Here is a 27,405-nt window from a genome sequence, read left to right as displayed (position 1 = left end):
TTGCATCGAGTATATGAGATTGAGCGTTGGAAGAGCTGCACGCTTGCATCGAGTACATGAGATTGAGCGTTGGAAGAGCTGCACGCTTGCATCGAGTACATGAGATTGAGCGTTGGAAGAGCTGCACGCTTGCATCGAGTACATGAGATTGAGCGTTGGAAGAGCTGCACGCTTGCATCGAGTACATGAGATTGAGCGTTGGAAGAGCTGCACGCTTGCATCGAGTACATGAGATTGAGCGTTGGAAGAGCTGCACGCTTGCATCGAGTACATGAGATTGAGCGTTGGAAGAGCTGCACGCTTGCATCGAGTACATGAGATTGAGCGTTGGAAGAGCTGCACGCTTGCATCGAGTACATGAGATTGAGCGTTGGAAGAGCTGCACGCTTGCATCGAGTACATGAGATTGAGCGTTGGAAGAGCTGCACGCTTGCATCGAGTACATGAGATTGAGCGTTGGAAGAGCTGCACGCTTGCATCGAGTACATGAGATTGAGCGTTGGAAGAGCTGCACGCTTGCATCGAGTACATGAGATTGAGCGTTGGAAGAGCTGCACGCTTGCATCGAGTACATGAGATTGAGCGTTGGAAGAGCTGCACGCTTGCATCGAGTACATGAGATTGAGCGTTGGAAGAGCTGCACGCTTGCATCGAGTACATGAGATTGAGCGTTGGAAGAGCTGCACGCTTGCATCGAGTACATGAGATTGAGCGTTGGAAGAGCTGCACGCTTGCATCGAGTACATGAGATTGAGCGTTGGAAGAGCTGCACGCTTGCATCGAGTACATGAGATTGAGCGTTGGAAGAGCTGCACGCTTGCATCGAGTACATGAGATTGAGCGTTGGAAGAGCTGCACGCTTGCATCGAGTACATGAGATTGAGCGTTGGAAGAGCTGCACGCTTGCATCGAGTACATGAGATTGAGCGTTGGAAGAGCTGCACGCTTGCATCGAGTACATGAGATTGAGCGTTGGAAGAGCTGCACGCTTGCATCGAGTACATGAGATTGAGCGTTGGAAGAGCTGCACGCTTGCATCGAGTACATGAGATTGAGCGTTGGAAGAGCTGCACGCTTGCATCGAGTACATGAGATTGAGCGTTGGAAGAGCTGCACAAAGTTTCGTGCCTTGAAGACCCGAGCAGCAGGGCCTGTATTTACCGTCCCACCGAGGCCCGGAACCCTCTCTCCTGCCGTATTCGATGCGGGAGTATCGGCGGTCGGTGTGTTGCCAGAAAAAGACTTTGATGTATCTTTAAAAACAATAAACCACGCGCCCTGCAAGTAATTATCTCGGAGCCGGACGTGTGAACGTTAAAGAAGTGGTGATGTGTAACTTACCTTTGCACTTCTCATTTGACCAATTGCCAATGTGTGATCAGCTGTCTGACCGGACTTACTGCTGACCGGGCAAAAACCATTCATTATCAGCATGTTGATGGTGCAATCCCTGTGTTGTTTTTTGGATGACTTAAAATCAACAGAAATGGATATTTCCAGGTGCAATGATCAGCGCTGGCTACAGATGGCTTATTCTTACACGAATACGAAAACACTGATTCCCCCCTTCGGATCCCCCCTTCGGATCCCCCCTTCGGATCCCCCCTTCTGATCCCCCCTTCTGATCCCTTGTAGGCAGTTTTGTTGATGCAGCACCGCACTTGGGCACAAAAACTGTGTTTAAAACGGTGGCTTTTCAAAGTATTAAATCCACGCTGCTCTTTTTCAAATCAGTCTTATATGAATTTGGGGTTTCCCCGTGGGCCCTCTGTGGTCCCGACGTCCACAGGCATTGCAGGTCCTGCTGTAGCAGCTTTGAGCCACCTGTGCTGAAGCAGCGATATCCTTAATACCTGACCTGTTGGTGGCCCTTGAGTACTGGAGTTGGCCGCCCCTAGGTACCATCAGCTCCGTATTTACGCGCTTTGCTTTTTACGGGTCTTTTCGCTTAGTGTTTTTCTTCTGATCTAAATAATTGCCGCGGTCTGCGGCGCGCAAAGTGTAATTAAGCTGCGCGGAGCTGCGGCCTGAACACAGCGCTGATCGACGAGCAGAAAAAATAACATTTCTAAATTCATCCAATTACTTTAAAGTGTCTTAACCCCTTTAGTGCCGGCTCTGGCATTTCCTGACCGAGACGCCATGCCGGGGAAGTCCGTGGAAGCGCCGCTGGCGTGCCGCCCTCGAGGGGTCTCTGGAGCTGAACCCTGTTAAATTCAGCCCCGGGGACACCCTGCTGCCTTAGATACTTACCTGCGAATGAGGTGGCGATAGCCACTCCGCTCGGCTACCTGGGTTCACAATATGGCCGCTAGATATTTCACTGCGGACCAATAAAAAACCGTGACGTGATCGGTGCGACTTCCTATTGGCCGGTGTAACGCGGGAGCTTCAACCCTGCTTGCTGAGCCAGAGGTAAGTATCTCTGGAAGCAGGGGGTCCCCAGAGCTGAAATTAAGGGGTTCAGCTCCGGAGACCCCCTGCTTCAATTCTATATTTAAAAAAAAAAAAAAAACTAATTCGCCGGCTTGGATTGCGCTTTTGAGTTGGCTGTACAAGCCGGCGATCCAATCACCGCAAAACACACCGACCGCCGATACTCCCACATCGAGTACGGCAGGAGAGAGGGTTCCGGGCCTCGGTGGGACGGTAAACACAGGACCCGCTGCTCGGGTCTTCAACGCACGAAACTCTGACCAGAGCGTGAGCCCTGTAATTAGTGCGCACGCGGCCACCATCAGGGCTCGAAAAACACATCTTTAGGAGTCAAAAGTTACGTGTTTTATCGATTGCTTTTTCTCCCTCATGAACTGCTCTGTGTGTAAGGGAAATGTGTGCCAAGATGATGCCGTTCGTTCGTTTACAGAGGACGAGAAAGGGGGGTTCTTACAGGGCACGAGAATGGGGGGTTCTTACAGGAAACTAGAATGGGGGGGTTCTTACAGGAACAAGAACGGGGGGTTCTTACAGGGGACGAGAGTGGGGGGTTCTTACAGGGGACGAGAGTGGGGGGGGGGGTTCTTACAGGGGCCGAGAATTGGGGGGTTCTTACAGGGGCCGAGAATGGGGGGTTCTTACAGGGGCCAAGAATGAGGGGTTCTTACAGGGGCAGAGAATGGGGGGTTCTTACAGGGGCCGAGAATTGGGGGGTTCTTACAGGGGCCGAGAATGGGGGGGTTCTTACAGGGGCCAAGAATGGGGGGTTCTTACAGGGGCCGAGAATGGGGGGTTCTTACAGGGGACCAGAACGAGGGGTTCTTACAGGGGCCAAGAATGGGGGGTTCTTACAGGGGCAGCAAATGGGGTGGTTCTTACAGGGGCTGAGAAATGGGGGTTCTTACAGGGGCCGAGAATGGGGGGTTCCTACACAGGGGCCGAGAATGGGGGGTTCTTACAGGGGCCGAGAATGGGGGGCTTCTTACAGAGGACGAGAATGGGGGGTTCTTACAGGGGACGAGAATGGGGGGTTCTTACAGGGGACGAGAATAAGGGTTTCTTAAAGGGGCCAAGAATGGGGGTTTCTTACAGGGGCCGAGAATGGGGGGTTCTTACAGGGGCTGAGAATGGGGGGTTCTTACAGGGGACGAGAATGGGGGGTTCTTACAGGGGCTGAGAATGGGGGGTTCTTACAGGGGACGAGAATGGGGGGTTCTTACAGGGGCTGAGAATGGGGGGTTCTTACAGGGGACGAGAATGATCTCTTGCATCAGTTCGCGAGGGGGTTCAATGTACAAAACCTGTTGGCGTTTCTTTCATTAAACGCCGATCTTTCCGGCGCGGAGGTTAATACCAGCTCACGCGTGGCCCTTTAACTGTCTCAGAGAAAGGAAAACCGTGGCAGCTCAGGTGCCACCGCATGTCCCATTATAATACTGCAAGAAAATCCTTCTCCTTAAATAGCCCCATAACTAGAGAGGCGCAAACCTGTCCTGTTTCAGGGCGCAAGTATTTTCACTCGAAATCAAAAATTTAAATGTTGCTGTTTTCTGAGATTTTTTTAAAACAATGTGACGACAAAAAAAAACTTTATAATTATCGGCAATTTTGGGGGCAAAGTTGCCTTAAATATACTAGTCACCTGGTCATGTGACCGACTGACCCAACGGGGTGCACCCTAAAACCGACGCGCTTCGCATCGACTTATCCGAATGTTCATGTGTAACCCTAGACACGGATCCCGCTGTTGCGTAGCGCGGTCGTACCTGCCCAAGCTGCTCGCAAGCCGTCTGGTACTCCTCCCTCTGGCACAAGTCTTTGACACGCTGATATTTCGGCAGAAAGTTCTCCTCTTGCGCGTCCACCTTTTCATCCCCCCTTTTATGCAGCAGTTTGCTACAGAACAGGAGCAAAAGAAAAACCAACACAACGGCGATTAGAAGATTGTACAGAGCAAGATACGCCAACATGAGGACGCGGATATTTACCAGCGCGCCGTTATCACATATGCGACCCTCCGCGCAAGATGGAATAAGATTTAATGCTGCTGACTCTGTACCCAGGGGATCACCTGAAAAGTGTACCGCCCTCGAGAGGGAGCGGACGCGTGACTTTCTACTGGCGCTCCCTCCGCCGCCATACTGTATTTTATAGGTTTTTCTGGCGCCGAAACCGGCACATAAAAAACAAATCTACAAATATTGCGGGATCTGGGACGGTTCCCGGAGGTCAGGGGACCACAGATCAACTCTGGGGAATCCCCCCAGTTCAAGAGGGATAAAACAAAATAAATGTAAAAAAATTGCGGGTAACACGGCGGTAAAAGCAGCATTCTTCGAATATGAACCAAAGCATGAGGATCCCCTCCGCCCTGAAGGGCCCCCGGAAATATTCACAGAATCTGGTCCCAGCAGTGACGGAGCGGCTCAGTGAGAGACACTCACTCTGATAACCGGGACACTGAGTGTGAAGCAGGGGAGCCTGGCTCAATTCCCGGTGTCAGCTCCTTGTGACCTCGGGCAAGTCACTTTATCTCCCTGTGCCCCAGGCACCAAACATAGATTGTAAGCTCACCTGGGCAGGGATTGTGTCTGTAACATTCCTATGTGCTGCGTACCGCGCGCTGTGCTGTAATTGTGACGCACTGTGTGTCCCGTTGGGAGGAAAGTGCTATATGAAATAAAGTTATTATTATTATTATTATTATTATTAAAGGGGCACCCAGAGAGTTAATAAATAAGGGAGCAATCTCACGCCTTTCCCATTTATTTATTGAATCGCCAGAAATGATTCAGCTGCCATTAATGTTTCCTTCCCTGTGGTTGAAATGAAAACCCCCAAAGCGAAGCGTTTCCGTTTAATACGGAGGCGACTCCAAAGGCAGGTGCAGCTCGAAGTGTTAAATCCAACGCCTCAAAATAAACACAAGCGCTGGCGGCAGGCTTACCTTCATGGTGCAATACAACGCTGCCAGTAAATAACGTTTTGCACGGAATTTAACGCTCTAATTGGCTTCCTTAAACAAATGTAGCCATGTTCATAGCAAATATTTGGCTGCTTTCGTAGGTTTGTAAATGAGTTGCAAATGGCATTTCTACTGAATGAAGAAGTGTTTGTCAGCCAAGTTGTGATGTGACCCGAGGCCCACCGCGTCCTTACCAGAGACCCCAATGAAGATAAGAACGGGCGTGACCCGTAGCCCACCGCGTCCTTACCAGAGACCCCAATGAAGATAAGAAAGGCGCGGGGTTCTTTGCCGGGGAAAACTCACTGATGTCAGACATATCTTCACTCGCATGGTTAGAAACAAAAAACTACTTTTAGGGGTCAGATTGCGGTAACCATGCACAGATCACCCCAATGTAACCCCTTAACCGTGGCACTGCCGTTAGTACGCTTTGGTCGTTGATTTCCCCTTTAAAATCAGTGGCCACGTGCCATCGTTTGCTGTGGCTATTGTAGCCGTGGTTCTAATTAATTTTGATACTTCCGCTACTTTGTAGCTCAAAAAGGTAAAATAATATTTATTTATTTTTTAAATATTATGGTAATTTTATTAAATATGGTTTTAACCCTTTCACAGGCTGCATTGTAGAGAAATGGAGAAGGGTAAGGTCGTTGCTAGAAATAGAAACGAGTAATACTTTTATTTTTACACAGAGTCCAGCACTGTTTAACAATATAACAATATCGCTTAGCTAAAGTATACGGCTAAAAGCACCAAACATAAAAAAATTACAGTTATAATAGAAGACCGTCTGACACAAACACAAACCCGATTACCCAGAAAATAGGCTTTTATGCCGTTAATGACACGGTTAGTATCGGACATTGCAAGAACGGAGGGGTAGCCTCTCTGCCATTGGAATGACCTTCAACAGATTGCAGTCCAATGGGATTCAGAACTGTCTCGCAAAGCGCTGCAACTGTTCCTCGTTCTATATAACAAGAACACAGATGAGTGTGTTATCCCAGTGTCACATACAAGAGTTTTTTCCCCTATATGTAATTAAACAACTATTACTCTTATTATCAAGCTGTTAAACATATGAAGGATTTTTTTTCTAATTTATTTATATGGCTTACGTGGTCATAACTGTTGAAAAAAAATGTTCTTTATATGACTTAGGATGAAATACAGTGAAGAAGAAGAATCAGGCTCACGGTCTCAATCATCAAATGAAACGGGGTTTCATGTGCCAAGGAATCCAACGTTTCGGCAGTAATACTGCCTTTCTCGACCCTTTTTGGCACGACCTTCATTCCACTTAGGATGGAATACAGCATACTGGCAGAATACTAATTTCTCTCTCTCTCAATAAATAACAAAAAGGTGCACAATGCATTTTTTTGTAGTTATGTTGCAAAATTGGACATTGAATGTGCATATTGCAAAATACTCCAGCAGTTGCATAAAAAAGCCACTTGTTTTCACTGCGTTGTCTTTCTCTCCTACATTCAGGTCGTACGTACACACAGGCTGCACGTTAAATCGGCCCCTAATATATACAGCACGACGTCTTAATCCAGGGGCGAGCTCCCCCGGGAGGAAATGAAGGGCGTTCCGCTCATTGTAAGCCTTTCATCACTATTAAATTAATACTTTGGGGAATATGTATTGAGTGGCAGCTGAAGCATTGCTGCAAATACAGCTGTAACCTGTATCATCTGGACTCTGCATCAACGTATCGAAGCGCTTCTCTCCAGCGCTGCTGCACTTGCACCGGTGAGCGATTTGGGGAAATAGGGGAAGTTATAGGCCCGGCCATGCTGCCTTCGCCCGCGCGGAGGCGTGATCGTCCGTGACGTCACCCGTGTGAAGCGGGTGCGTTTTTCGGCCATGCTAGACGCGCGTTCGGGAGGGGAGTGTCAGTGATGTCACTGAGCTGGTTCGCCCTCATTGGACAAACCGTTCACGTGACCTGCCCCATCACGCTGAGAAATCATTTCCAACTGATTCCTCGCGCAGCGCGCGCCTCCTCCTGCTGTCGCCCGCGCGGTCTGTGGCCTCGGTCAATGCCTTAAGGCATTGTCAGTGTCAAGTAGAGGAGCCGCCAACATTTAACATATCATGTTTGAATTATATTATTGTGTGCGTGTTTATATAAACGTGTGTACTAAATGGCAGCTGTAGTGAGATCCCTCATCTATCCAATTTACTTTTTGTTTAACATGCAGCAAATATCATTAATTATGTGCTGTTCCAATTAGCTGAAGGAACAGTAGCTAGTCTTTATTGTGGATAGGAACATCACACAGGTGCAGTACTTGGTACACACGTACAGCTGGAGGCGATGGTCCAGATGTGCAAAGTAAGCCCTTTGAGAGGTAAATACATTGTTTATTTGGAACGGAACCCATTTTTAGGACATGTTTCGGAGATAACCTATTCCTCGCATCAAGCAGCTTATCTCAGCAAGGGCCGCCTGAAAACATATTCATATATATATATATATATATATATATATATATTCATATATATATATATACACACACATATACATACATATATATATATACACATACATACATCTCCATACTCACCCAGGAAATATGTATGTACATGACCTTCTTTGCTTAAATGATGGAGGATGACATAGCTGTTCATACATGGACAAGCAGATAAGACCTTGATAAGTGACGTCATTGACTATTTAGAGTAGGAATACCCGATAAAAAACAAGTGTTTGTTTTTTAACCTTATATGAACCCCCAATGACATATATATATATATATATTTATATATATATTATATATATTATATATATATATAACATGAGCCATGTGGATCGCAGATTTAAACTCTGTCCCCAATGTGCTAGAAGTTATACGGCCCGCGGATAAATATGTGGCAAAGATGTCTTCCCTTTGCTGAAAGCTGCTACGCCCCACACATTGCGCCGCTCGCAGTCCCGGCAAAGAGATAGAAACGCGCAAACAACTATTCTGAAAGAGGGAAAAAAGTTTCTTACCCTCTCTCCACCAGGAACGAGTCCCGCCAAAGTTTCATTTTCTTCTGGACGTGGAACCTTGGTTAAAAGACATTCAAAACATCGGCCGTTAAACCCCAGCTGGCAGCCCCCAAATGCCCCTTTTCTATCCTGATACAATGGGTGTTTCCCGGGGCTTGTAGCCCCCTCTCCGAGACACAGCACAAGAATATCGCTAGCGCCGCAGTGTTACTGCGATTGCGGCCGCTACGGACGCATGTGTGGACATTGTAACGGTTACAACCTGGTTCCGTAGGATATTTTGATGTTGCGATTCGGCCTTTTTAATTGCAGCGCGACAACGTAACAGCAAAACAACCAATCGTACAATATATATATATTACTATGTTCCTATTCATATATAAAGTTACATGGGAATATTCACAATGGTGGCCCCTAAAATGTTCTGTTTCACAAATGTATCTCACAAACAGGCAAGGGGGTTTCATAGTGGAAATTTATAAAAATTAAACCGTGTATGTTCGGCTACTACATACTAATATACAGTATATCAGGAGTGGCCAACTCCAGTCCTCAAGGGCCATCAACAGCTAAGGATATATCCCTGCTTCAGCACAGGTGGCTCAAACTTCGACTGAGCCACTGATTGAGCCACCTGTGCTGAAGCAGGGATGTCCTGAAAACCTGACCTGTTGGTGGCTCTTGAGGACTGGCATTGGCCAGTTGATTCACCATAATCCGTCAGCCAATAACAATACAAATATAATGCCGGACCTGGGCCTGGTGCTGCTATATTCAGCTTCACTCTGGGATGATGGTATCGGAACATCGTTTTGTTACATATAGTTCCCCGTATACTTTTCCCATATCTGGGAACTTGTCATGTAATCTCTCTCTCCGGTTCCTCCCATTGTAAGAATGGTAATATGCAGCTATATATTGTCATTTATCATCCAAACCGTAACCAAGTGTGCGGAGGAGGTGGGACCGCGGCAGGACTGGAAGTTACCATTCAAAGGGGAGAAAAAGACCGCAGGTAATACTGCAGGTACTGTAATACTGCAGGTACTGTAATACTGCAGGTACTGTAATACTGCAGGTACTGTAATACTGCAGGTACTGTAAGCCAAACCCAGTGCCGGATACTGAACTGGCAGCAATCCCCAGCTCTGTGCAGCAAAGCCCAGTAATCTAACAAAGCTGGAGCTAATACCTGCAGATGTAGATACTGGATATCATATAGATATTGATATCTTTATTTTTATATAAGCGTTGGATAGATAACTGAACAAGTAAATCCTATAATGGGCATCTGGGAAGCCACGAATGAAATATAAATTCAATTGGAATTAAGAGCATAATCTGTGTTTGTGTTTAGAGACATACAGTACATGCTGAAACTACCATTTTACTACTGTGTATTTTTTGTAATCTTGTTTTAACCCTTTCACTGCAAAATCACCCCAGGCCGCCCTGTAGCGATGATAATTCAGCGGAAAGGTGAAGAAATTTCCACAGTAGAGGATTGCATTTTTTCAGCTCGTTAATATATGCTCGTCTGTATAATGTGCCATCCCAAGAACCCACTTATGTCATTTAACACTGCAAGACTGCCAGGCATGAAGGGAATTCATTCTACTTGTTTTGATGGGAAAAATATTCAGTCAACCAAAGTTATAGGAGATATATTGCCATGGTTATAACAGAACAGGCTTTGTATGCACCGCTGCTTGGCTTCCAGCAAAAGCTGGCATAGCTGTGCTCTGAAAATGCAAATCACCGGCAGTCTGATGTCTGGAGCAGAGGCTTCCAGTTGCTGGATCTGTACGGATGCCCCCATTATCCTCTGCCAGATCAAGGAAGTAGCGCCATGCACCGATTCCATGCATGGGATAATGGGAATTGTAGTCCTGCTTCTGATACCATATCATGCTACAATAGATAATGGGACTACAAGCCCCAGAAATCCTTCAACTCACATATTGTCATTGGTCAGTTTAATTCTTCACTTACACGCCCACATGTACGATCCGTTTCAGCTTTCCCAGATTTTTTAACCGCTGAGATAACTCAATACGCGGGTCGCCAGCAGTGTATATCTTCCCTGTGTTACTGCCCTGGTAAAACGCTCATTTGGGGTATTAGCAGGTGATATGGAACAACATGAATGTCTAAGGGGAGGTGTGTATGTGTATGGAGGTCAGTGAGAACATGTGATGTTCGGGGCTTGGGGTTCATTTGTAGGGGGTCATTGAATTGGTATTGCTCCTTACCAACATGAAGTTAGGATTTACAAGTCTCCATAAAAGGAGTTGGCCATAATTGAAGGAAAACACTATTCTGACATCGTATTTAATGTTTATTGCCACCTTCACTACACCCTACGTCAGGAAGGCCAACTCCAGTCCTCAAGGGCAACCAAAAGGTTAGGTTTTAAGGATAGCCCTGCTTCACAGGAGGCTCAGTTGAAGACTGCACCACCTGTGCTGAAGCAGGGATATCCTGAAAATCTGACCAGTTGTTGACCGTTGACGACTGGAGTAGCCCACCCCTGCTCTACGTTGTCTCTAGCTAAATCATTTGCCCCACCTTCCATCATTGGGCAGTAAGTGCAGTCATTATGAAGTGACATTGGCAGGGATAGTTTCGCTTCCCTACTTTTCCGTTTGAAATAAGCAGTCATGGGCGGGTTATCCAGAATATTTCAATCAATCATTGAATGGGCTTCAAGTAAAAAGTGTAGTCAACATTACAGCACTAACCCCCCCGCAAGTATGCCCTGCTCTATAACGCAATCCTTCCTCCATCCCGCCCCATGATCAGTGGTCCCCAATTCCAATCCTCACGGACCCCTAATAGTCCAGTTTCTAAGGTTGTCCTCACATAAGCACAGGTGGCTCACTACCTGTGTTCAAGAAAGGATGTCCTTAAACATGGCCTGTTAGGGGTTCTCGATTTGGGACCTGGAGCTGGGACCACTGACCTAGATAGAAGTCCCGGTGTCGAGTTACCTATTCACAGGTCGTTCTGTGTCCAGGAGTTTTAGAATCGATTTCCCATCCATTTCTGGTGGAATGTCCAGGCCGGCGATGTCCAACATGGTGGGGGCCAGGTCAATATTAAGGACAATGTGAGGATTCCTAACACGATATGAATGAAAATGAAATTAAACTTTATTTACCGAAATATATCACAATAAAAAAAAAGGTGCAGTTTGCAAACAAAACTTCCATATAGATGTCAACATAAACGTATGATATAACAGTTTATTTAAAATGAAATGGCCAAACAGTCATGGAATTAGCTTGGTCATTCTCAATCCTTCCCAACCACTGTTCTGTAAGAAGGGGATTGGTCCCTAGATTAATGGACATGATCTTGGAAGAATGATCGAGTTAATCTTCTTACTTCACAACAAGTCATTCTGGGGAGTTAGAGTTGTGAACCAAACAATACTACTATACTACTCCACACAATCCCACCCATTCAGCTATCCTCGATCTCACTCATCTGAGGTTCTTGGGCATTGGTGATTTCATATCAGATCGACACAAATCTGTTTTTGAGAACTGAGTGCCATATATTGGTTAGCGCTTTGTAGAAGTTCTGATGCCAAAGGGAGTAAGATGTGTGTATACCTGTATTTATGTATATCACGGAGCCACTGATTGTGCGGTTTTAAGGTTATATAAGGCTATATCCCTGCTGCAGCGCAGGTAGCCTTATCAGTGGCTCAGGCAGGTAGACTTCGACTGAGCCACCTGTGCTGAAGCAGGGACAATATGAAAACTTGGCCTGTTGGTGGGCCCTGAGGAGTGGAGATGGCCGCCCCTGTCCTTTGGCCTTTGGCCTTTATTATTTGAACACCCATATGAGGTGGCATTCGTCCCATCCCTCTTGTGCTATATGAAATCTTTAGTGTACGGATGGCTGTACCAGTAACACGTACAAAGCGCCGGCCTCCACGTTGGGTCCTCGGACATAGAAGGGAACTCTGATGTCAAACTCGTACGGCATGGACTTCCCTTTCACCAGCCCGAACTGCCCGATGTGGTATCCATGGTCAGCCGTGTATATGATGTACGTGTTGTCCAGTTCTCCAGTTTCCACTAACATGTTATAAATCTGAAAACATGACATGCACATGGGTTAAAGCACACGTGTGCTGAGAAATGCATTATAGCATTAACGTAGGGAAAAGAGTTTGACGCACAGCTCAGTTTTGTGGCGCAGTTTCTTACGTCTGATGCAACGTATTAGACAAGCACCACTGCAGATAACGGGCTTTGTGGGGCAAATAAAAAGGAAAATAGAACAGTGCAGAGACGCAGAATGTGATACATCTCATTATAATCTGTGCCCCATGTAACTCCCCCCAACTCCTCCTACTGACTCTCCCCAAGGTGCAAACTGGGGCAGAGACACACAATGTGATACATCTCATTATAATCTGTACCCCATGTAATTCCCCCCAACTCCCCCTACTGACTCTCCCCAAGGTGCAAGCTGGGACAGAGTGATGCAGAATGTGATACATCTCATTATAATCTGTGCCCCATGTAACTCCCCCACAACTCCTCCTACTGACTCTCCCCAAGGTGCAAACTGGGACAGAGACACACAATGTGATACATCTCATTATAATCTGTACCCCATGTAATTCCCCCCAACTCCCCCTACTGACTCTCCCCAAGGTGCATGCTGGGGCAGAGACGCAGAATGTGATACATCTCATTATAATCTGTGCACTATGTAACTCCTCCCCAACTCCTCCTACTGACTCTCCCCAAGGTGCAAGCTGGGGCAGAGACGCAGAATGTGATACATCTCATTATAATCCGTGCCCCATGTAACTCCCCCAACTCTTCCTACTGACTCTCCCCAACCTGGAGCATATGGGGAAAAATTGAAGCCAAACACTGATACATAGGCGCAGGATAAAAAAACGCCCTGGGTTTGCGTAGAAGTGGCCTTGATAAAAATATGTCAATGTTCAGGTATGTTAAATATGGGATTAAACAGATGGAAATCGCTCTTTTGAAAAACATCAGTATTTCAGATCATTATCGATACATCATTATACCCCAAGTGTACTTGGATAGATTTAGGAGTTGTGAAATGCATTGCTTTTATTAATTAAGAACAGCACATTGTGCATATTGCAGATTAATACGGCATACATTAATTGCCCCTGGGATTGCATGCTAATAACTTTGTGGAATAAAATGTATTGCCAATCTTACACTTTCTGTGAAATCCCCGTTACTTAGGAATATGTTATTAAATTAAGACTGTAAACTCTTGAAGTGCGATTACTTTTGTCAAGTAATGTTCAATATTTATTCTAACATTGTTACAATAGATTTGGGGAGAGGTCTTTTTTCTACCACTTACCATTTCCATTGAATTGTCCACGGACATGAGTGTCTGGAGGCGTCTCCGCTGCAGCATGTTGGTGAATTCCATATGGATGGGTTTCATGGGGCCAGTGTATCTCATTATCCAATGTTTATCGGGGTTTGGTGCGTAGTTGTAACTGGGGGTGCTAAAAGTGGGAAAACAATGTTACCATTCTTTTTCATTATTATTGCTTACAAATCATGTATTGATCATGTATTGATTTAAAAAAAAATATGGATTGTGACTTGACGATTTGGCCGAGTTGAAAGAAGCAGGTCTAAAAATATTAAACGTATTCGTGCAATTGGAAGATTGAACCCCCTTAAAAGTAACGGTTTTACTTTGCATCTTAAGAAAAATAAATGCATTGTCCCGGAACACGAAGCCAGGCCTATCACCTACTGCCGCGTATCCGATTGTCTAACGAGGCGTCATAATTACGTTGCAAACTAAGAACATGCCTTTAACAGAGCAATCCAAGCCGGGTTTTGTATTTTCTTATTTTTTTATATAGGATTGAAGCAGGGGGTCTCCGGAGCTGAACCCCGTTAATTTCCAGCTGCGGGGACCCCCTGCTTCCCGAGATACTGACCTCCATAGAGGGCGCCGGTGTCTCAGCAAAGTTTAAAGCTCCCGCGTCACGTGGGACAATAGGAAGCGGAACCTGATGACGTCGCGGCTTCCTATTGGCCGGCAGGGCGCGGGAGCATTGAAACTCCGCCGTTATGTGATAACTGATAGCCGAGCGGGGCGGCTTCGGCACCCCCTATGGAGGTAAGTATCTCCGAAAGCAGGGGGTCCCCGGAGCTGAAATTAATGGGGTTCAGCTCCAAATACCCCCTGCTTCACACCTATGTTAAAAATAAAAACGCCCAGAAAATGGCCTCTTTGATTGTCCCTTTAAGGTTTGGCAAATAATATAATTACCAACAGACATTAGACACAAACTGTAAACACTACAAAAGCCATTATGTAAAAGCTGGAATTAATGACACGCAGTCATAAATCTCATTTAACCTCTTCAGTGGCCTATTTACCCACAGCGCACGCCATGAAGCGCGTCGCCCTGGCCTTATGACACACGCTGTACGCCGTGGCTTGTTGTTCATTTTCTAGGCGGCGTTCGCTCCTGTGGGGGAGTTAACTCCGGCACTGATCGGGTTAAGTCTTGGACGTGATCACCGAGGGCGCAGAAACCAGAGTCCCCGGCGAAAATGAAGACAATAGAAAAACCGCCCAGGCATCAAAAGATGTCAAAATACTAGCCAAATTAATTCAACATGGTCCAACGCGGCGCTATACTTCCAAGCGCTGCAACTACGAGGCTATTGTACTTTACAGAGAGGAAACAAACGGAATATGCAGAGCAGGTCCCCGCAGCCAAATAAATACATGTTAAAAAGGCTGGCGGCTTCTGAAGGCCGTGTGTCATGTTCAGCGCTGTCTGTCGTCTTCTCCCAGATGGAGCCTCAGCCTTTTCTGTTAAGTTGTGTGTATATATATATATATATATTATAAAATGGAAATATTACTGTATGCTCATTTGCATGTCTAAGACAGGCCTGCAACCCCGCCTTTCACCATTATCACCCAGCACACAGTACTTCCACTGCAGCAAGGGATTCTGGGAAATGACAAGCAAATGAGCATACACTGCCACCTTTTGCTTCAAAACCATTCAACATGGTCCCCTATAAGCTTAAGCTTGCTGCATGGTCACAGCTTTGAGCACAGTCAGGGTTAAGATGCATAGCCAGAAAACCCACTCACAGACAGCCGTTTCGACCTTACAGTAATATTTCCATTTGCTACAGTATATGCTTTACTGTGGAGGGTTTTTGCCACTTTTTTTACCCACCATAACTTAACTAAGTATATATATATATATATATATATATATATATATATATATATATATATATATATATTTTGTATGTAAAGCGCTGACTTGTATAAAAGAAAAAGGCGTTTTCTAGAACGCCGAACAGACAGGGGAGCCAGTTTATATGTCCACCATATAGTTTGCCTTCGAGTGTTTACCTCAGTATATCGGCCAACTCCAGTTCTTGAGGGCCACCAACAGGTCAGGTTTTAAGGAAACCCCTGCGTCAGCACAGGCGGCTCAATCAGTGGCTCAGTCGAAGACCGAGCCACTTATTGAGCCACTTGTGCTGAAGCAGGGACTGACTGAGCCACCTGTGCTGAAGCAGGGACTGATTGAACCACCTGAGCTGAAGCAGGGATATCCTTAAAACCTCACCCATTGGCGGGCCTTGAGGACTGGAGTTGGCCGCTCCTGATATACTGTAGTGTATGCAGAAATGTTATTTCTCACTTTCTAACGCGTCACCACTTGATTGTCGATGGGAGACACGATGTCATTAACGCACGCCTCTTCCCTTGTTAAAAGTCTACTCTGTTTTTTGCCAACTCTTCTGTGCTGTGATAGCTCTCTTCTGTGTGATCTTCAAGTGGATTGTGACCATGGGGAAGAAAGGAAATGTTGTGTCAGAGAGCCCGAAAGCCGGGATGTCGCTGCCGATCAGACTGTTACAGCCGTTAATCTCCGTTTCAAATAATACAAACCATATCCACTTATCTCAAGATCTCTAGCTCTGCTATAATTCACCCGCGGAACAAGATCGTCTGTGTTGTTGCATCACAATAGCTACATCTCAATCCTTCAACAATCCTCTTTTAGTCTATTGTCTAATCTCTATGAAACACTCCCGTCCTGTTTAAGCCTCCAACTGTCTTCAATGACAACGGAAACTCTACTTCCAAACAATGCGCCGTTACAATCTGCGAAGGAAAGGTTGCCAGAGTTTTGACGGACTCGTGTTTAAACAAAGTTTGTATGCACACACCGGCAACTTTTACCGTGTGTTTGTATGTTGATATCTTTGTGTACCAGGCCCGGCAGAAGCTTTTATTATTAATAAATATAGTTAGTGCTCAGAAATATAGGAATTAATCTAGAAGATTGAGGTCTTGCCCTTGGTGTGTTCGCTAGCGCTGAGAACATAACGCAGGCGGTCCTCGCTGGCCGTCGTTCCACTTTACAACAGGCGGCATATCCGACGCATCACAATGCAATCCTATGGGGTCGTTTTCCGAGGCCGGAATGCCTTATCTGCCGCTCGCCGCCACCGATTAACGTGGGACTCGCTTTACGACGCTTTCACTATCCAACGCGACTCTACGTTTTTTTTTTTGACTGTCACTAGGGTGTCATTATGGCGATACTACTTGGGTCAGTTAGGGATTTGGGGAGTGGTTTTAGAACAGTTAGGGGAGAAGATATTGGAGAAATAATATAGCGTACTGAGTGCATCAAAAGAGTGGGCAGAGTTGTGTCACTGGAACCCAGCGGGTCTGAGGCAGAGATACACTATGCTGCTCAGAGAAAATCCCGAGATGTACATAAAATAAGCTCTTTGACCCTTGTTTGCTGTCAAGTATCCTTTTCTTGCATGGGAAATGCCAACCCACAGAGCTTAAATCTTTGCAAGCAAGGGGAAGGCAGCTTCCACGTTTTCATTGTAGGGGATACATTTCACAAGTTTTCCCCCATGCAATAGGCTTTGCCATCCTAAAGCAGGGCGTCTCGGGAGCTGAACCCCATTAATTTCATCTCTGGGGACCCCCTGCTCCCGGAGATACAGACCTTCGTAGTGGGTGCCGGTAGCCTCTCCAGGGTTCACTATATGGCTACTTTTCAAATCTCCCGCGCTCTGCGGGCCGATAGGAAGCCGTGACGTCACCCGGCGCGACGTCCTATTGCGCTATAGCTGGACTAAGCCCACTACAATAACTAGTACTAAAAGGTTTTCCTGAGGTTCATTTAACGTGGTCCGTGTTAGCAACGCATGGCTTTATAAGGCGGCCCCTGTAAGAACTCCGCATTAGCAGTCCCCCGGCGGACCCCCAAGTCATTCCTCTTTGCTTTATTCGTTTTTGAAAATACGACGCTATAAATTCCTTTTGATCAATTAGCTCAAGTTGTAGCCACCATTAGATAATTGTAATATGCCTGTCCAAAAAGAGACTAACGTGTCGGCACCCTGGTAATCGTACATCTCTAACACTTACAGTATGTCAGGGGGGCTCGACTCCTGTCCTCAAAACGCCCCCAACAGGTCAGGTTTTAAGGTTACCCCATCTTCAGCACAGGTGGCTCAAGCAGAGGCGCATTCGAAGTCTGAGCCACTAATTGAGCCACCTGTGCTGAAGCAGGGATATCCTTAAAACCTGACCTGTTGGGGCGCCTTGAGGACTGGGAGTTGAGAACCCCTGACTTATGTAACGCACAGAACAACACATTCACACGGTGCCCATCACTGGTACACACATAGTTACTTCCCTACTGCGATGAGAAAGTATATCATCTCTTTTTTTATGCTCCCATGAGTATTGATTTTAGTTACAGTGTTCAAGCACAATTACTTCCCTGTAAATATATTCCTTCTTCAGGTTCATTCACTTTAACTAAACATTTCATTTCATTTAACGCTATTGTAAACCTGCCGGTCCTTTCTACGTCTGTGTCAGCGACACCTGTACAGCGGGGGGGGGGGGGGGGTGGAGGGCTAAAAGGTTCATTTACCTCTAAACAGGACCTACAGACGTAGCAATATTTACTGTACTCTGTGCCACGTGAATGGGACCACTGCAGCGTCAATCCTACCACGCCAGGCACGCGTCTGTAAGAGCTGCGCAGAGAAGTTCCGCCGAGAAGCAGTCTCTCTCTGTGTGTCTTAAAGGGGCAATTCATGGGCTTTTAATCATTGTTTTTTAACATAGAATTCAAGCGGGGGTCTCCAGAGCTGAACCCCATTCATTTCAGCTCCAGGGAGATACAGGCCTCCCCCGTAGGGGGTGCTAGTAGCTCCTGCAAGTTTAAAGCTCCCACGTCACGTGGACCAATAGGACGCCGTGACCGGATGATGTCATGGCTTCCTGTTAGCCCATTGCAGAGCGGCTGCCGGCGCCCCCTACGGAGGTCTGTATCTCAGGAAGCAGGGGTCCCCGGAGCTGTGACTAATGAGGTTCAGGTCCAGAGACCCCCGGCTTCAAGCCTATGTTAAAAAATTATCATTACAAAAATGATGTACCCCCAACACAATGTGATACCCTTTAAAGTAGATTCCCACCTATAATAATAATAATAATAGCATGTTCTTGTATAGCGCTGCTAATTGTACGCAGCGCGTTACAGAGACATTTTACAGACACAGTCCCTGTCCCGCAGAGCTTACAATCTATGTTTTTGGTGCTTGAGGCACAGGGAGATAAAGTGACTTGCCCAAGGTCACAAGGAGCCGACACCGGGAATTGAACCCGACTCCGCTGCAGCAACCTCAGTGTCAGTCAGTGTCTTTACTCACTGAGCCGCTCGTTCTCCACCTTTATTTCTATTTTATTTACAAGATGTATTTGTATTTTAAGTACATTTTTATTTTAAAAAGAGGCTGGAAAGCCTGCCGTAGAGTATTCACATGGCAAATCCTGCAGCTTGTTCCAACTTGCTCCTTCCCACCACGCCCAATACAGCCCTTTTCCATGCAGCCTACAAATGGTGTCGTCAAAGAAGGTTTATAAGTGAGATGTGGTTTGGCAGCCATAGGAATGTAGGTTGTGGTATTATTTAAAAATAATAATAATGAGCAGGAAACAAACTAGAGAGGTAAAATCCCATTAATTCCCTGAATAAACCTCCACTTGGATTTCTACCCCCGGAGTGCCTCGTTTGCTCCCGTTTGTTCTTGCAGACTTCCACACATTGTGGTTTACAGAGCACCTGTGGCAGTGTCGCGTGTGTTATTGTGAGTGCACCTATTCCTGCATTAGATAGAGAATGAAACACATATTTACTAAGCGGTGCTAATCTATAAGGCATCTTAGGGTCCATTCACTTAAATGAGCTGTAAAGTGCCTAGCCATGACATATCCTACACCTACACAATATACTATATAGGTGAAGGTCTAAAAACTGATACAACTTACACATCGCAAGTTTGGGACTATATTATTAGTCAGCGTATGCCATGCAGTCTTTGATAATACAGTACCGGCGAACATCTTACTGTGCTACTTGTGCTACCCAAGACACACCAAACTGGAGAAGATTTCAGCGGCATTCAAACCAATGAGCGTCACAGACGGTACATGAGGAGCTGGCCATAGTTCTGAAAGAGTCTCGTTCCACGAGCGCAGAAGGCCCATATTATACAGCTTGCTTGGCTGAGATCCAGTAGTACAAAATAATACAACTACTGCAATGTACAGTATATCTACTAAAATACAGCGATGTTACGAGTCACTGTGATATGCTCAGAATAGCCCAAAATGTATACTATTAGCGCTATTAGCTACATCATGTTATCCCAATATTAAAAGGTGTACTGAATATATGTAGCATGTGAGGTGCATATATATCTTTCAAATGATTATTAGACCTAGTTAGATGATATTTTGTGTTGCTACCTACCTTCAACATTGCTCTGAACATTAAACAAGTATTGTAGTAAGGTAGGTAACATCTCACATACATATTTTCCTTAAGTGCTAATACAAGGTCACTCCTTATAAGAGATGTTCAAACTTACAAGGTCACCCCTTATTAGAAATGTGGAAACTATTCGGCAGTTGTTGAACCTTTGCGCATGTCACCCTTTGGGGCCCCGTCACATAGGTACCACGACAGGCGATCTGCCACGTCTGGGGCTTGTTTGCAATAGTGGAGATGGTGTTTAGCCCTGTGAAGTGCTGAACAAGATCTACAAGAACGAGGAACGGAAGATGCCTCTTTCATTCGCGTAATCGGTGATCTGATGATTATGCAATCGCTGCTGAAGACCGACGACATGATGGCGTCGTGCAGGAGGGGCGGTGGCGCTCTGGTCCCCCGGCACTTAACGCATTATTTCAAAAGTCTGCAGATATTTCTCTTGCGGTAAAAATCAACGTGCGGGCATTTCCCCTAAATTTGGTTTTACTACACAATTTGTCAACTTGGCTTATTGTGGAAACTATAGAATTGGAGAGGGACAGATGGGTTTGTTCATTGTGAGGGAGCGTTACCCATAATAAAATCACTCAATGAGTTGTGTCTAATTATATTGGGAAAAAAAGAAGGGTGGCGGGGTGGTGATGATCACTGTGGTTGGGTGGCGATGGTCATTGTGGTTGGGTGGCGATGGTCATTGTGGTTGGGTGGGGATGGTCACTGTGGTTGGGTTGCGATGGTCACTGTGGTTGGGTGGCGATGGTCACTGTGACCGTAGCCACAGCAGGAAAAGACCATTAATAAATGGGATTCTCGACAAAAGACTAACGAAGGGACGCAAATAAGAATAGGGCTCAGTCTGATCACTTAGAATATGGGTACTTCACTCCAGTCCTCAAGACCCTCTAACAGGTCAGGTTTTGAGGATATCCCAGATTTAGCACAGTTGAAGACTGAGCCACTGATTGAGCCACCTTTGCTGAAGCTGCTGGGGTCGCCAACTCCACTCAAGGGCCACAAACAGGTCAGGTTGTAAGGATATCCCTGCTTCAGCACAGGTGGCTCAATCAAAGACTGAGCAACTGATTGAGCCACCTGTGCTGAAGCAGGGATATCCTCATCACCTGACCTGTTGGGGGGGCTTGAGGACTGACTTAGAGGGTATCAAACTGCTGTTTGCCTCACAAAGTGGGGAGGGGCCCGATTATAAGGCAAGTATGTACTTTTCAACTTAACTTTATTAAAAAATAAAAACCCATCACCTAATAAACCGTCCGATACGGCGCTTTACTTACATGTGCTGTGAGGCGTTGGCGAAGAACTGCGAATACTGAGGGGCCGCGTCTTCGGGGCCATGCGGCGCAGCGTGGCTAATCACCATCAGTACCGGTCGGTGCGGATACATTTTCTTGGACGTCCGGAAGAAACGAATACTGTCATTTGTAATGAGATCCGTCAGGTAGTCCTAAAATAAAAATCAAATGAAATGGGGGGGGCGCGTAAAAAAATAATAGGATTTCAGGTTTATCCCCAGATGTTTCAGCGCATAATGTGAAACAGGAACCGCGAAACTGTGACGGAGATTCTAACTGACCCCCGGAAACGTTACTTACAGAAATAGCAACACCAAAACCAACACAAGACACAGCAAGACTGCCCATTTCCCATCTACTTTAGATCTTAGTCCTAATTTGATCCCAAGATTCTGTCCCTTTGTAATAATAATATTAATAATAATAATTTTATTCCATATAGCGCTTTTCTCCCAACGGGACACACAGCGCGTCACAGTTACAGTACAGCGCGCGGTACGCAGCACATAGGAATGTTACAGACACAGTCCCTGCTGCGTGGAGCTTACAATCTATGATTTTGGTGCCTGAGGCACAGGGAGATAAAGTGACTTGCCCAAGGTCACAAGGAGCCGACACTGGGAATTGAACCTGGTTCCCCTGATTCACACTGTCATTGTTATCAGACAGTCGCAGCCTTTACTCGCTGAGCCGCTCTTTCTACCTTCGTAGATAAACCCTGGTCTATATATAATTTTTTGTATAAATGTTTTTTCATTGGGTCTTGTTGTATTGGATACAAAAAGAAAAAAGGGGAGGGCATGCTATCAGGAAAAAATGGGGGTGGGAGGAGAAAAGGGGTACCATCTAATATACAAACATTTGACATAATTACTCAACCATATAGGGTCAACTATCCTACAACCATACGCGGGTATATTGTTAGCTAAACCCCGGTGACCCGTTCCCGGATCACACAGCGCTATCGGCAGCGCAGCCATTGTTCCCGGGACCCCAGACTTTGTGCTTTAACCCTATGTTTCGGGAAGGCTGTACGCCTCTCCATCCCCATATCATCCACTCTCTTCGATGGGGTCAAATGGTTTTTCCACGGAGTAAATTTGAGGGGCGCCTGACGCTTAGACCGGGGTTGGGGTTCCTTTCCTGCAGCGAGCCTGTTTTATCGGCTGATCACACTGAAATTCCCACTGCATGGTGAAAACGACCTTCCCACTGGCGTAGGGCAGCACAAGTTAATCAATACCACTTAATTATTTTATCTTCACTTGCCATTACTGTCACACGGACAGAAGAAACCTCATCCCCACTCCCTCTATCCCTGAACGATCAGCGCGCTTCAAGTAGATTTGAAATGTCATTTATGCTGCATAAAAACATTACATGTTGGCTTACTGTACACAATGTTAAACATCGCGGATCAATAGCGACCCATAGTTTCTCATTCTCAAGGCAGGGATAATGTTGTGTGCGCGTAATAAACGCCGCTGGGCCGAAGATTTTAACCTCTTCACCGCCAGGAAGGTTTTCAGGCACTGTGGCCATACTGAGGTTACTAAGAGGTCGTCCGCCCCTTCTGGTGTTGAAATAAACCCTATAGTTCATTCAAAGCCAAAGGGCTGTAGGGTATATAATGGCAGAAGGCTGCTTTCTGGAGATGGGCAGCGTGCTTTGGCAGGTGAACCTTACATACAGTATACACAGAATGCAGCACTCTGCCATCGGGGACACAGGCACTTCATTATCTTTTCACTTAAACCAAACTGCAAAGGGGAACAAAGGCTGGATCGAGAACTTACTTTGATATACAAGTTTGCAAAGATTCTTTTCACAAAGATTGGGTAAAGATCGTAAAAACCATCCCAAGCATGTGGTTGCTATGTAGAGATAAAGTATTATTCATAAACTTGTCTGATGTAATCATATATTCACTCAAACCCACACAATCGGTGTGTCTGTACAATGTTACTGTAGAGAATTCTTGATTAACGTAACATTTGCCTTCAATGTACTGTATACATTCGTTTTGCACAACTAAAAGACACACTAAGTAAACGGAAGTACGGCGAAATGTCACCGCAACAAAACCCATCGTCTCACCTTGGCGTAGTCAAAGCCATGTTTTTCCTTAACTCCATTTCGGCAAAGAGTGTAGTTGTAAAACCGGGAATTTTTAATGAGCCCAACCCACTCCTTCCAGCCCGGCGGGATGTAGGAACCGTTATACTCATTAAGGTATTTGCCAAAGAAAGCTGGATAAAAAAATAAAAAACAGGAAAACGTTACGTCATAAAATGTACATATTGTACAGTATGCAACAAGCACATATAGAGTTCTGATTTAATGTATACAGTGCTAGTGTTAATACCAGTATAGCAAGAGGTCAAACCCACAGAAAGGGCATTTCATCATCATAATATTGGGTTTCATATACAGTTTGTGACAATGAAAGCACTGCGGTGCATAGAATTGCACAGGCACAATGATTCCCACTGCCCCCAAGAGCTAACAATCTATTTGTTGGGCCTGAGGCACATGCGGACGTAGTGACCTTCCCACTGTCACAGGGAGATCTCATAGTGGGATTTGCTGCACAGGCCAACCTCACTTCCCACTAAACGTCTCCTTCAGAAACAGATTCCCGGTGGATGGTTTTGATGAGGGCAGCGTAAGAACGATGGTATTATAGATGGACGGAGTGATTAGGTTTATCCAGGCCAATTAGCTTTCTCAATTGATTTTGCGTTGTGATGAACTCAATCTCAGATAATGTTCAAGTCATTTAAGAGGGTAATTATTATTTTTTTGTTGGTTTGGCCTTGAACCAGAGGACAATGAATGGTAATACTGACTGTTCATCGTCTATGGAAAGAATACATTACATTTGACTACAACATATGTTATTACGGTAATACATTGCGTGAAGGATTACATGCTGCAGCCGACGTTACTGCCGCCTCTGCTCATGCGCCTCCGGGAGAAACACCGTGATAGTCCCGCCCCGTTCTGCCACTGAATTCTGATTATCCACAGTGGTGCACTGCGAAGTAATTATCGAATATTGCATTAATCTCTTATATCTACATTTTTCAGAGAAAAGAACATAAACACATTCATATATCTGTTGACCGTGGGTATATATGGCAGGCGGTATATTCCCTTTGAGACATGTCACCGCTGTGTTTCATTAGTGAGTATTTAGAACATTTCGCTTTTGTAAGAGTACAATTCAACGTGTTTTCCTTTATTGGGTGCTGAAGGTCACACAATTACTGCACCGACACACTTTATTCGAGCAAATACCCAGTATGTACCTGGCAGATACCTGGAATGCGCCGCTCCTCACCTCTGACAAGCCCCGTTGTGTTTGCCTTCCCAGCCTGGGTTCATGCCTGGCTGACGGGCGGCTGATCTGTTAAATGATAATGATTAGGATTTAATAGGCTGCAATGCTTCGCGTGTCTACCAGATGGCATAAATTCATGAATTGTAATGCAGTATATATATATACTGTGCAGTATTGCAGCCAGCGGGAATAAAATGCTTCAATCCCTGCCTGGAAAATACCTCAATGCACTCGGGCAGAAAACAGTCACAAACCTCAATACACCCGGGTATACCCGAATTCGTGGGACTAGCCGAGCTCGAATAAAGTGTGTCGCCAGTGTAATACATTATTGTGAGAATGACATATCATATGCTGCATAGGGTATCTCACTAGGTTTTGATCAGAATTGTGCTTTCCGACCCACGCTCCGATTATTTTCTATATATAATGTAACGGGTTCTGAAAAGGTGCAGTAACCATATTGCATTGGGACATTGCAGACTTGACATCGGTTTTAGTGTGCTTTCCCGGATCCGCTGAAACAATAATACATTCCACTTAATAATAATACTGCATAGATGTGTTTATAGTACAGGACCTTTCCAAAGGTGACCGAGTACAGAACAGTAAACACAGCCCAACACCTATTCCACAGAGCCTTCCAGAGGACTTCAGAACAAACACTTATATTAACTTTTCCTGCCAAACTAAGTCACACAATATTTGCAACAACAACAAATCTGCTAACATGGTGTCTTTTGGAAACAAGCTGGATTGGACGTCCCCACAATATACATATTTCCCCATCCAGCAATTACTTCTCAATAACAGAGGAACCGGCAAAGCAATGTACAAAAGTAATCACTGATCAATAATTCAGTATGCTGGATAGGGGCGACTGTTTCCCCAATTAGTACAATGGGGCTAAAATGTTCCCTAGCAAGAAGATGGCTTTGCATATTGAATTAGTTAAGAGGTTAAGGAAGGAACCCCGCTCGCTGCCTTAGGGTTTTTTTTGAATTGGCCAATTTCTTTCTCTAGCCCTGAAACCCCAAAATAATCCACCAGGCTAGAAAGATAAACATGTCCCACGGTCCAAACATCTGCAAGGAATAAAGACCATCGGAAACTATTTTCTTAAGAGTTGGATCCAATTACAATAAAAGCTTTGAGCCAAGAGACGTTTTATTAAAGGTCACCAAAATCAGCAAAAAATGATATATTGCTCGTCCTTTTATCGAATCAACATAAAATGTATTAACAGCTTTGGCCGTGCGGGAGACGTTCAGACCACATGGCTCTCTCTTTCATATCTGACCTCAGGATATACCGTCTCTTCCATTAATTAAATGTATCATGTGAGGGGAAAATCTATGATCGAGAATAATAAATCACAGAACGATAGACATTCGTGGAGCGCGATAAAACTTTCCGGGAAAACCGCGATCATTTTACGTAAAAGGTGCAATGTCTCTCGCTTTGCAAACGTGCCGCATATGTATCAATGTAAAATGTCTTCCTTAAAGAAGAAATTCGTGCAATATGCTGCGTGTGTTTTTAAATAAATCCGTTCCGTAGTATTAGATAATATTTACTCTTTTTTTTTTTTTAATTTAACTAATTTTTGATGAGTTTTACTATACAGGTGGGTCCTCGCTATCCGACGGTCGATATCCGCACCAAATAATGAGTTCCGCTTAATGCGCTATCCGACGCTGGAACGGATTGTCTGATGCTCACCACACAGGTTAACATTGGACCCGCAATCCGACGGCGGATTGCGGGACGGAGTGCGACCGATAACCGAGGCCGTCTGTACTGATCATCCTTTGATTTCTATAGCAGGCTTTAGCCACCTCCCCAGCAGTGCAAGATCTTTGCAACACTTTCCTGTTTGTGATCATTTGTTGCCAATGCAGCAGTTTGAGCTGCAAACGGTAGCAATAGTGTTACCTAATATCAGGATACATTGTAGCTGCTGCTGATTTAAAGATTGATTGAAACTGAAAGGCGGCCATTTAGTGAACCCTTGGGAAACAGGATGTTGCTGATCGATAACGGGAAAACAAATCGATCGGCAGCTTAGGTAATTAGTTTTCAATTAAGGTAATCAAAGCCTGCAAATATTAAAACAAAAGCATTTTTTAATGTGCCGCTTGGCTTGCCTCTTACAAGCACTTAATCCCACGTAACGCCAACATTTGGATGTTTTGTGAATTCCGAGGAATGTTATTGGGCCTCTGATTGGGGGAGGAGGGGGGCGCTTGTCACTCATGTGTTTACTCAAACTGTAGATCCTTAAAACCTGACCTGTTGGTGCTACCCCTGGTTTAAATGTTTATTCTTCAATAATTAAAACAGCAATTGCTCCTGCCGGCGCGATGTAGCGTGGCGCATTGTGCCTGCATTAGCCGTGTGGGGAAAGGGGGCGGGGCCAATGCCGTATTTTTCCCGCGGGCGCAAGAACGTCTA

At 45.4% G+C, this 27,405-nt stretch overlaps 1 protein-coding gene across 5 annotated transcripts in view; it reads right to left on the bottom strand.

Annotated features, from left to right (window-relative positions):
* Positions 1-27,405, bottom strand: part of SULF2 (sulfatase 2) — a 244,079-nt gene that overhangs the window by 34,808 nt on the left and 181,866 nt on the right. For all 5 annotated transcript variants that reach the window (XM_075583093.1, XM_075583098.1, XM_075583096.1 and 2 more), the window contains 7 exons: positions 23,706-23,857; positions 21,591-21,760; positions 13,782-13,932; positions 12,337-12,512; positions 11,399-11,527; positions 8,409-8,465; positions 4,203-4,332 (listed from right to left, as the gene is read on the bottom strand). In XM_075583093.1, the coding sequence (XP_075439208.1) occupies positions 4,203-4,332; positions 8,409-8,465; positions 11,399-11,527; positions 12,337-12,512; positions 13,782-13,932; positions 21,591-21,760; positions 23,706-23,857 (965 nt within the window). The remainder of the gene's footprint in view (positions 1-4,202; positions 4,333-8,408; positions 8,466-11,398; positions 11,528-12,336; positions 12,513-13,781; positions 13,933-21,590; positions 21,761-23,705; positions 23,858-27,405) is intronic.

The sequence above is a fragment of the Ascaphus truei genome, unplaced genomic scaffold, assembly GCF_040206685.1.
Source record: "Ascaphus truei isolate aAscTru1 unplaced genomic scaffold, aAscTru1.hap1 HAP1_SCAFFOLD_285, whole genome shotgun sequence".
Lineage (NCBI taxonomy): Eukaryota > Metazoa > Chordata > Amphibia > Anura > Ascaphidae > Ascaphus > Ascaphus truei.
Note: the sequence above shows the minus strand (reverse complement) of the source record. Positions and strands in the feature narration are given on the sequence as shown.